General features: G+C 35.5%; 1 protein-coding gene across 1 annotated transcript; it reads left to right on the top strand.

The window, feature by feature from the left end:
- Positions 1 to 804: 804 nt before the first annotated feature.
- Positions 805 to 11,916, top strand: LOC113750540 (origin of replication complex subunit 3-like; the record flags this gene model as incomplete). Its single annotated transcript, XM_027294502.1, has 12 exons — positions 805 to 1,092; positions 1,196 to 1,273; positions 1,550 to 1,626; positions 1,735 to 1,822; positions 2,327 to 2,538; positions 3,488 to 3,557; positions 6,935 to 7,020; positions 7,998 to 8,087; positions 8,805 to 8,880; positions 10,116 to 10,243; positions 10,452 to 10,634; positions 11,268 to 11,916. Coding segments are annotated over 12 exons (1,482 nt in total), but the record flags the coding sequence as incomplete, so codon positions are not given.
- Positions 11,917 to 12,303: the final 387 nt, after the last annotated feature.

Raw genomic sequence — 12,303 nt, 5'->3', positions numbered from 1 at the left:
GTAAATTTTGCATATGGATTCTGCATTAGATAGGCTTACACGATGTTGAAAAACCCCATTGCCAAGTTTGCATGTACAACTGTCTTAGGTTGAAAAGCAAATTCTACTACACTAATTGTTATATTGCTTCCTCATGAAAAGTAAATAGTTGTGTTGATTTGTGTTAGTTGCACCCAATATGAATTGCAAAACTCGTTGTGTGTATCAAATAGGTGATGGCTAGTAATAGCTGATGAAGCTAACTATAGTGATGAGGTAATCGCATAAATTTGTTAAAAACACAAAGACAAACTTCTTGGGCTTGATTAATCCAGTTGCCTAATTTTTCTGAATCGTTTGTAGACAACATGAAGTAGCGCAATTTAAACCTTGAACCTCTGTTGTCCATTCTGGATGATCAGACATCATATAGTTCTTTCTTGCAGAGGCAACCTTCCTTTTCTCAACTAAGAAATTTAGCATTACTAGGTTAATCATCCTTTCCCCATTCAATTGACCGAAAACCAGATGCCGTTTCAACAAATATGGTTTTCATACAAAGTATGTATCTCTGCATGCGTATTGTGATTATTCCTTTTCACTATCTTGAACATAAGTTTAACTGGTAAAGCTTCTTATTGGATATTACAAAAATTAAAGACTTGCACTAGCCAGATGCTGAGCTGTCAAATAGCCCTCTATAAACAGAAATAGGAAGTTCTGTTACTCAGATTTTTGCAACATTCATGTTTGCCTGTGAACTCCTCAATGTGCTTTGGTTTTGGCAACATTTTGTTTTCTGCGGTGTATTAACATGCTTACTGATATGCTCTTATCAGTGAATGGACTGTTAAACTTCCTATAATCCTGATAATGGGAGTCACAACCATTGTTGATGCACTGAGAGATATATTGCCTTCAAGCACACTTCAGTATCTGTCACCTTCTAAATTTGTGTTGGAATCACCAACTGAGAGGATGGATGCAGTCATCGAGTCTGTCCTTGTTAAATATGGTACTTGTTTCTGCTTGGGCCATGAGGTAGCAACTTTCCTCAGAAACTACTTCTTAAGGGAAGACGGAACACTTACATCATTTATTAGAGCCTTCAAGGTTGGTATGCAGTGTATGTCTTGAAGATAGCTTACTGAAGCCAAACACAATGCTTATGTGTCTTTTTAACTGTTTTCTTCTTCCAATAACCTGTCCATTGCAGATGGCCTGTGTCCAGCATTTCATCTTATATCCATCAGGCCTTGCAATTTCTGGGTTACTAGAGAATAAATACTCTCATGTAAGATCTATGTGTCGACTTTTCTTAGTTCTTTTTTTTTTGGGTACTTCAACCTCATTAACGTGGGACTGCTCGTAGGATTGTATTTCCACTTTGGTATCTATTTTGTCATGTTGTACTCTGGTTTCTTAGGCAGTTGAGCTTTGGTTGATGGTGTTGGTGTTGAGAAAGTAATTAGGCATAAACAAATTCTTTAGCCATTTGGGCTTTGATGGCTAGTAAGCTTTGAATCAGAAGAAAAATATGTCTCATATGTCATGCTATTGATTGTCCTAGGACCTGAGCTATGGTACTATTGCTTCACTCCAAGGAAGTATAGTCAAGCAGGCCTTTGGTCTTCCATCTCAGCTTAGGTACCTAAGGAAGCTGTTTCTGAACTTTAGTCTTCTGATGAACAATGAATACATGATATCACAGAAAGAGAGTATGGCTTTCTAAGTTTGGTTTACATATTTTGGTAGGAATAATCAAGTTGAACCAGATGGAGATATATTCCATGATCTGACAGAAATACAGAGGCATTGGCATCTATGGAGCTCTTTGGTTATGGTACATTTTATTCTCCATTCTCGGCTATTGCTAGCATCTTTACTGTAGCTTCTTGGTTATTGGCAGAAAGCTGGAACATTTTAGTGTTACTAATTGATTTAATATGGGTTAGCTACATGGTTATCCTTCTAGTATTTTCGCTTAATATTCTGCGGTTTGAAATGAATTTCTGTGCAGTTATTATTAAGAATATAAAGCACAACATTTGCCCTTGCAGGCTTATTGGCATCTCATTTATCTATATCAGTCTTGGAGATATTTTGGTTACACTTGTAGCCTTAGTGGCATCTCATTATTTTGCATCCAAATAGTTTTTTTAACACTCTTCACTCTTGTTTAAACTTAAAATTTTTTTTGAGAATTATGTTATAGTTTTTTCTTCTTGCCCTGTATCCTTCTCCGGTTTTATATATTGAGAGATTTTTTTTTTGGTGAATACTTATTTTAAGGAAGTTAGGTCTAGCAATCATTTCACCAATTTTTGACAGATAAACTTTGTTGCAGTGCATTTATGAAGCTGCAAAGTATCAGAAAACTACATTGTTGGATTTATACTGTGAGGTTCTTGATCCTCAGCTGTACAAGACTGAGGCTTCTGGTGATCAGGTTGCATCCAGATACAGTGGTAGCCTGTGTTCAAAAAGTCACTGTTTATTGGGAAAGCATCCTTCCTTGGAAATGTGCGGTTCCATTTGTCAGGCAGCCCGTGGACTAAGGTATGTGGTTGCAGTTTCTTTTGGTCAGGAACACACTAAATTATTTCATTTCATTGAGCTAAGAAGTACATCCAGAATTCTGTTCTGTCTTGTCAGTGTTCTAGGCAACTAAATGTCCGTGCTTTTCTTTAAACATGTGCTCTAGTTCACTCAGCTGCAGCTTGACCTAGATGAAGTACAGATGTTCGAGCTCTTAATCTTGTTCACAAAGACTTAAGTAGACAAATGCAGCCTCATTTTTAAGCATTTTAATCCATAAGATATTTTGTATGTCAAGTAGATCAAAGAAATGAAGGTTTGTAGAAACCTAGTAATTGAATATGACTCCAGGCAGTAGAATTTAAAGCAATTGTTCATTGTCTGTTTTTTGCCTGGAAATCGTTTTAGGATGCCTAAAAGAAGCATCATATTCCATGTTTCTTTTATGTACTCCAGCAATCTGGATAGTTACTCTTGATAGAGTTTAGTTCTGAATATTGAAGGTATATATATATATATTTGGACATTAGCATGATGTGGATAGGGTGTTGACATCTTTTCTGCCCAAGTGGATTAAATGTAACCTTCAGCTACATGATATTTTTTTATTTGTCAAATCAACTAATACAACTTCTCATCTCCATATACTGCTCTCAATTTTTCAAGTGAAATTCTTGTTTTACATTGTGCACTACTAAAGCTTAGGATATTCAGTTTTCTGTGATATTCCCTCTTGATGGCAAATGTCTGAGGTGTCTTTCTCATTAATGAACTGTATACTTTAAACCTAACTGCCCAAAAAATTGATGTGTTGATATCGTGCTCTTAAACATGCTAAGATTGGAGTACTGCACAAAATTGCTATTAACCAATCACATATACTGTATGTGGGACAAACTTGTCACAAAAATATTTATGTCATGCCATTGAATTATAGCGTCATCAACCAATTGATTTGTTGTATTCTTAGGGATTTACCAGCTAAGGAGTTGTGGCAGTTGCTGATGAAATGGAGTGAACTGACCAATGGCACAAGTGAGGTGAGCTTATTGTTCTTCTTTACTTTAAGTTGAGGCCTTCTTGTGGTAGTAACTTCTTGTTGTTGATAGAGCTCTTGTAGCTCTTATTTTGGGATGTCTATATCATTTATTTGTTTAGTCATCTGAAACCTAGATTAGAAGTTTTCTTTGAATATGAACATCATGATTCCTTCTAAAGATGTCATTTGGTCACAGAACTAAGCATCTTATTTGCAATTTATAACCATATTTTATTAGAAAGGGTCATGCCTAGCAAACTTCTTGGACCAAAGTAATAGATCAAACTATTTAAGCAACTTGGTTGACAATGGTTATAAACAGTAGTCTGAGTCCCACTTGATGATTGAGCGAATCATGGTTGTGATCATTTTATTCATGTGTTCTGTCACATAGATGAAGTAATGTGCATTTTCAATAGTTTCAGCTATAAGATTAACTGCTTAACTGCTTTGAGCTGTTAAGAGTGGAGAATTATCTTTTTTTTTTTTTTTTTTAAGTTCCATATCTTTTATTGATACCCCCAGTACCAAAAGTCAGGGATTTTTAGGCCATTGCAATTGAAAAAGTCATTGTGTACAGTAGGAAAACCAAAACTGCTACACTACGTACAAAAACAGTCAAAACAGGATAAAAAAACAGCAAGAGAGATTCCTAGTTCCAAACAGAAATTCTATTTAGCCTGCTGCCTAGTCGCTGGTCTCCAACCAAGCAAAATGCTTCTGATACCCATCAATGACCTTTTGCTGAGTCCTGAAACATGTCTAAGCAACATTAGAAGTGTGTTCAATTGATCCAATATCGGTGAATCTAGGAAACAGGATTCAGTTTTGCCAAAACGTGTGGAATATCTTACTTTTTTTGGGCAGATTGCATTTCCTCATTCAGCTAGCAATGCTAGTAGAAATTTGTAGAACTATTCCAAGTAATTCTGCTAGGAGAGATGGCTGAGTGGTTGATAGGCCTGGTCAGAAGAAGAGGGTTTGATCTAAATGAATGAAACAGAAGAAATCCAAGTGAAAAAGGAGGGCCAACTATTTTGATTTTAATCTTAGTAAAGGCAAGAAAGATAAAAAAATCCAGTTTCATAATGGTGACATTTAATTGCTTGAATTTTCTAACAAAATCATGTTATTATCCTCTGCCTCCGCAACTCATATACAGCAGTAGCAAGAGCTATCCTTCTATACAACTTATAAAATTGTCCTGAGAGCAATGTGGGATATATGTTGCAACTTACCAGTCCATCCTGCAATGGGCTTAAACAATAGACACTTCTCAAATAGCTTTCTGAACAAGGTAAGAGAAACACAAGAAGAATAAAGGATCTAGTGTTTTACAGAAGAATAAAGGATCTCTAGTGTTTTAGCAGCTTGTGAACATAAAACGCACATCAGATCCACATCAATTCCCCTGGCAAGTAATCTGTCCTTGTTAGATAGCCTTATTGTTCAATAAACTTCTAAACGACAGATAGTGAATGATTATACTACCTACTTGTTGGACCTTGATATTATTGAATTTGTCAAGTCCATTTTCAATCTGTTATTTTTTTAATTTGTGCTTATATAATTTTTTCTGCATTCTGCTGATTTTAAAATGTATTTAGAGTTACAATAAAAGGTGAAATGGTTGGCAAGAATTATCTTGCTTTTCTTTGATGGTCTAATACTGTTGTTAATTGGAACTTGGAATGAAGATATTAAGATAAAAGAAGAAATACTATGGTCCTGTACAAGAGTTTACTAGATGGGAGCCCAGGCAACAGCCAAGCAGGTGTATGATTTAGTTTGTTAATTTTTTTGGAATCTTTTTCTAGATTCAATTCCTGCGAGGTTTATTTCATTTTGTGGTAAGATCATTGGATAGATATATCATGAGGGATTGCACTGATCCTTTTATGTTCTGGCCATGTCCTTTTCCTCTCATGAGAAGGTTTACATATCTTGTGAGGAACATTATAGTAGTTATTACTGTTGTAGGATTTTGAGTAGTTAGGAAATTAAAACCAGTTCTGTCAGGGTTGATTCTAGCTATGTTAATTTCGGGACCCCACTTGACTAGGGGGTTTAGATTTTCCTGTAATGTTTGTGGGTATTACGAGTTAAAGATTTTATATGCATAAGGTGTTAATACTTGTAAATGATAATGTTAGAAACCAAATTTTTACTTAGCAAACTTGTTTAGAAGAGAAAATAAATACTTCATCATTGCTAATGGATTATTGACTGTTCATAGAAAGACCAGTTGTCCAAAGATGAAATGCAAACATAGAGATTTTTACTTGGCAAATTTTTCACTTAGCAAACTTGTTTAGAAGAGAAAACAAATACTTCATCATTGCTAATCGATTATTGACTGTTCATAGAAAGACCAGTTGTCCAAAGATGAAATGCAAACATAGAGATTTTCTTTCCTGAAGGAATTAAATTTGCACGGCCAATTTGTTTTCTTAAGATCTGGGAATCCCAGTTGACTTTGGAAGCAAATTGGGATGTTCTAAGTTTTACTTTAAATTTCTTATGGTTCTGAGTTCTCTACCAAAATAGTCAGTGTCAATGACATTCAAAACTATATTTCTGGTTATTAGCAATGAATACTGTCCTTGGTGTCAAAAGAGGAGAAGATGATTTTTACAGCGTTGAATTGTTACTGCCTTAAACTTTCAAAAGTTTATAACTAGAAATTCCTTTTGTAAATTTCTTTATTGTGTAATACTTGAGGTAATCATGTTGCAAACCATGTAAAATACTTTTGCTCCTGTCATCATGTATATTTCTTTTCAGATCACATCCGATCCTCCTATTTGAATTGGGATGTTGGTTATTATTTTTTTTTCAATCTTAGTGCAGTATCTTTCAAACTCATGCATGTCAATAAGCTTTGAGTTTATGCTAATGCATGTTCTTCTTGATATCACATATAGCTTAGTAATCAACAGATTTTGGCTCCACCACTCATCAATTTGTCTTAACAACGAAGTTTTGTTCTATTTTATTTGAGATATTTGCCCTTATGATCTTTGTATTTGCAAGAAAAGTTGGGTGCTTGTACAGTAGCATCTTGCAGTCTCTGTATACTTGGCATCTAACAATTAGCCATATACATGCTTTAATGTCTTAAAATGCCCTGGTCATGTTCTCACACTTACTTTTACAGCAGATTCTTGTGGAAATTTTACCCTTTCTGTGTACTTGGATTCTTCCTTTTCTATTTTGCATTTTTCAGCATGTCTTTACCTTTCAACTATGACTTGCATTCTTGTGGCCGGGGAAGTCTGCAGTGCTACTTGATAGCAGACTTAAATCAATCTTGTTTCTACTTGGCCTGTACATCAATTGATGCTTGATGTAGCCTTAATTATGTAAACCATCATACAGGTCCATGAGAAAATAAAGGAGTTGCAATCTTTGGCACGGTCTGAGGACAGGATGCATTTGTCTATGCAGCCAATGGACATGTCCAAGTATGTTTCTACTTATTTTTTCTTTGATATGAATAGTGGTATTTTCTAGTGATAGTTCCATTTTCCTTTAACCATAATTACATAATTTTAGTGGGAGATGGAATGATGGTGCATCATATTATCAGAAAGCTCTTCCTCAAAAGTGTATGCCAGTCTAGTTGTGGAAGCTTCTGGTGCAAAGTCAATATTTGAAAACTAGAGTTATTTTAAAATTTGCTTGGGATATCTCATTTCCTTTCCTTTTCCATATGGTTCCTATACTAAGAATATTGCAGAAATGAGGTTTCTAGGTATGTATATTTTATGAGGGTGCATATTGTTTCAATCTCTTGGCCATGGTCCACTAGGCAGTTCTTGTCTTCCATGTCACTGATATTGGCATCTATAGTTAATGTTGCATAATGCTTTATTGAAGACTAGATAATCAACAGGGTATCAATAGTAAGGATCAGATATTGTCCGAAAATGGTTCTTCAAATTGAATTTGATGGCCTAAACACCATCACACGAGAGAACCAGGGCCTATTCAAACTTTCCATGATTAGCGAATATTTTTTGCATTTTTCATGTGGAAATATCTTCAGCTACTGCTGTAGAAGTATTGATCCCCAAGGAACCAGTGGTCTTTAGTTTCACAAGTGAGGTGAGAAAAGTCAGATCAGAAGAATGATGCCAATATGATCTCCTCTACTTCCATTTACTCTGTTGTTACGTAAATGGAGATAGGGCTTTTCTGTTTAAAAGTATTAACTTTAATACTTGGCACATGGATTTTTTAAGCTTTGATTCATATTTATTCCTTTTATTCTTCTCTCCTCAGAATGCCCAGAATTCCATCATGTACTGTTTCTTTTAGCTCCTATATTTATCCAGTTCTTCTATCAATAGCAAATATACAAGTTGTATGTCACATATCGCTTACAGTTGACTTTGTCATTCATCAGCACATTGATGGACATTTTCTCTTCTTGTCATAGTATACATACAACTCGTGGCAACTTAATTTCAGGAAAGGATATGGCCAAACTGAGTGAACAAGCTGCAAGATTGGCCGGTTGTATGGTGTGGTAAGTAGGTCATATTCCTACTTTATGCATTTGGTGCCTTTGTTGTTGAGTGATGAATTGTCAAGAGAAATGTATATTTAGAATGTAACTAGGGGACTGGGAGGAGAGGGAATATATATCTGGTGGGATGGTGAGGACGATGAAACTGTAATGGGAAACCCTGTAAAAGGTGCTCTGGAAGGCTGCAGCAAGGTAAAACCTTGGGTACTCTCTAATTACCTAAAAGGTCACTGAAACTACTTGTGATTGTTCGATTTGTTGACCAAAAGTACAATCAAGAAAAGTGTACTTGAGACTGCACAATGCACAGTATGGACATCATTTTAGAACTTCTATGTTCTTCCTATCTTGATCCTATTAATTTCAAAATTCAACTCCTGTCTAAAGGTCTTGTAAACATATCTATGATAACTCTACACAATGGAACATTTAAAATCTGTAAGTGCTTAAAAGAGAGTTACCAAATATGCTGCAAATTAAACAATTCTTGAAACTGGAGCAAAAGCCTATTTTGCTGATGTTTTATGTTTATTCTGTTGTATTGTTATACCTATTTTTAGCCACACACAGATTTGCAGGCCCATGTAGAGAGAGTTTATGTAACTTTTTGTGTAGACTGCTGCAGCTTATGTTAAAATTATTAACTGATATTCGTGGTTTTAGTTTTATTTGTGCGCTCTCCTTGTTGAAGTTTTACCAACTTTTGATGTTTTCCAGGGAATACATGGAGCCAATTGAGTGTATTCCTTTGCATGAAGTTATCTGCTTCAAGAATGTTGACAAACTTCAATCAGTTAAGTTTCGAGGATTACTTTGATCATGTATTTGTTTTAGCTTACAGGTTTCCACTTATCCAATCTTCCCATTCTTTTCAAAGACTGTTTTAGACATTTTGGAGTTCTCTTCAAACTCTTAAGTGGTTTAAAATCATATTATATGTAGCATTGCAGGGCACCAGATTTGATCCAATTAATTAGTAAATTTAGCTTGGAGGTTAACTTCATTACCCAATATCTCTCTCTTTTGATTCTCTGGAAATTGTCTAGTGAATCCAGTTAGATAGTCTACTTCTAACAGAGTGAACAAGAGTACAATCTAGGCTAGTAATTTATAAGCCTGTAGTTGTAACCATATGGAATACATGTAGTTATTGTTATACAGCGTACTTGGGTGTGGAATTCCAAAAACTATGTGTGTGTCCGATGAAAGTGAAGAAGCTCAATCTAGCTGGTATTATCTTGTATGAGAGAGCTTTTACAGATAGAAAACACCTTATCAGGGTACAGAGAATGATAAGAGAGGAGTGTCCCTTGTAAAAAATAAGACTGAAGAAGACAAATCATGTGAGAAGCTCAATCTTGCTTCTAAGAATGTCTTTACTGTAGTCCACTGGCTTTAAATTGTATACACTTAAATTGACTGCGAGTATACAGGGTGGTTATTTAGTAGGGAAGCTTCCTAAATATTAATAATAGGTTTGACCAGTGAGGATTATGTACCAAAACTAGTATTAGGCACCACAAAAAAATGGATATATGTAGTACTTTATTGTTATCCTTTTGCACCCAAAATTCTACTTCTCTTTGTACTAATTAAGATTTTATTCTGAGAGCACGTCTGTTTTTGTTCATGCTGAAGTTGAAGTTCCAGTATTCCACAATAGAACAGTTGGTGTTCTTGCTTCTTTGCTTGCATCAGATTCAAAAACTAACAGTTATGCAATAATAAAAGGGTTCCTTATTTAGCACCACAATCTCAGTGGACTATCTTCCCTAGCAGTGACTCCTGCAATTTCTTATAGTTAGAGTAAGCCAGTTTCTAATAATCCAAACAGCCTATAGCACCACTAAAGCTTCCTTCATTCTCCATGTAGAACTCAGACAAATTTCATAGATCTTGTGCTGGGTACCTGCTATTGTAATTTCATTATGGGGTTACCATGTAAAATTTCTTATTTGGTATTTTGATAATAAAAAGTGAAACAAGTAATATCCATTGGCTTACTTGTCTTTTTCTGCTTCGTGTTAGGCCTTGATTGGAGACCCTAGGACAAGAATTCAAATTGATCTGTTGGAGTCTCAGAAATTCCTCAAGTGTAGTTGCTGCAGAGAAAATGCCTGCATATCATTGCCATCCATACATGATACCTCAATAATGTAAGTCTTATCTAAGTTTCTCAATTAGATTTTGTTCATAGTTTAATTCAGATAGATTTAAGAGTTATCTGCCTGTGTAATAATCTATTGCAACAAAAGCTCATTACCTTTTCTTATGTCAAGGATATGTAAATTATATTGACAAAATTTCCGTACATGCTGTCCTGAGTCACCAGTTTGACAGGGTTATTTTCACATATTTTCTCAGATATAGCTTAGCTCAAGAACATGGTGACCTTATCAATATCCATGACTGGTTTCAATCTTTTAAAGTGACAATCTCTAAGTCAGGCATGAGAACTAAAAGTAGATTGAAGCAGTCACAGTCACCCTCACCAAAGAAGAGAAAACCTTCGAATGAACCACAAAAGATAAGCGAAGCATCTATTCAGTATCCTTTCACTTTTCCTTTGTTCATGTTTATTGTCATCTTTCAAATTATTGTAGACATTGTCTGCTTATTTGTTTTCTTTAACCTTTTTTTTCCACGGACTATTAAGGATATCGCGTCAGTGAAAGCATTGGTTATATGTTTATATTGCATCCAGAAGTCGTCAATTCATGCTATTCTACAGGTTTCCCCAGTGGTTTCTCATTATTCTAGGAAGTATGTACTTTGTTAGGGCTCTCTACGACTCACACTTAATGTTCCAGAAGTTGTCTTTCAGAATCATAGCTGGTCTCAGAGTCTCCTTAATTTCTAGCATTGTCATTGACCACAGTTATTTTTTGCACATGAAAATGAAAGAGAAATATGATCTTCACAAACCTAAATGCTACGTACAAGCTTGCAATGCCCCCACTCCCCCTAAAACATCCAACGCTTATTTTGCATAAATGAACATTTTTAACTCGCATAGTGAATGTGGACAAAGTGCACATATATTTATTTGAGTTCCTGCAGTCTTGTGTAGACTTCTAATTATGCATCTCTCAGCAATAGATGTTGCATTGAAAGTTTACTTGAAGATTAGGCACAAAATCTGGTGATTCTTCGTATTGATATCCTTAATTATTTCTATAGAGCCAGGTTCTGCAGGGCAGTCTCTGAGCTGCAAATTACAGGATTGATAAGGATGCCTTCAAAGAGACGCCAGGATTATGTTCAGCGAGTTGCATTTGGATTGTGACAAGGACGCAACTGTTGTGTGCTGAATCATACATTTGATGAATAGGATCTGTAAATTCTCATTATTTTTTTTCTAGAAACGATAGACGATTTTATTATATTTGTGTATGAACCATACACTTAGTGAGCAAAGGCTCAATTCTCCTCCATTGTTGTTCTCTTGCTTTGATCATTGCAAGTTTAAGAGCCACTACATTGTCCAGCAGACTATTCCCTGCGCTATATTCTTTGAGTTCTCACTAAGCTCTCTGAATAATCTTAATCTTGAATGACGGTCTTCTGCTCTCTTTAAATACTCTCTCATTTCTTGCCTTCAAGATTTGCCAAAGAATATTTACGGTTAGTGGAATATGTTCCATTCCTGCAGGTCTACTCCTGGCTTCAATTAGAGCATTCCACCATCTTTTAAAGTTCCCTCTTTGGTCTTCAATTCCATCCCATTTCACTGGTGATAGGTGCCAAACTTCCTCAGCAATTCTGCTGTGAAAGAGCAGATGTTCCATTGTTTCTATGTCTTCACCACAGCTTTCACATATTGGAGATCCCTTCTTTGTTCTATTGAAAATAACTTTATTCAATGGTAAAGCTTTATTCAAACATTTCCAAATGAAGATCTTCAAGTTGTGCATTGCATTGAATTTCCATAGGTGTTTTTCTTCCAAGCTGGATTCTTCTCCTGGCTGCCCTTTTTGGTATTGATTTCTTTCCTGCCTGCTAAGTTTCTTGTAACCTAATGCAATCGTGTACTAGCCATTTGCATTATGTATCCAGAAATGACAGTCCTCCCTGTTAGCCAGACTTGTGGGTATTCTTAGAATTCTCTTGGCCTCTTCTTCATTAAATAGCCTGAACACTAACATTTGAAGTCTTGGATCAGGTCTTCCACTTTCTGTACTTCACAATTTTGAGGTCTAGTTGACACAAGCTTCCC

The sequence above is a fragment of the Coffea eugenioides genome, chromosome 10 (assembly GCF_003713205.1).
Source record: "Coffea eugenioides isolate CCC68of chromosome 10, Ceug_1.0, whole genome shotgun sequence".
NCBI classification, from domain to species: Eukaryota; Viridiplantae; Streptophyta; class Magnoliopsida; order Gentianales; family Rubiaceae; genus Coffea; species Coffea eugenioides.
Note: the sequence above shows the minus strand (reverse complement) of the source record. Positions and strands in the feature narration are given on the sequence as shown.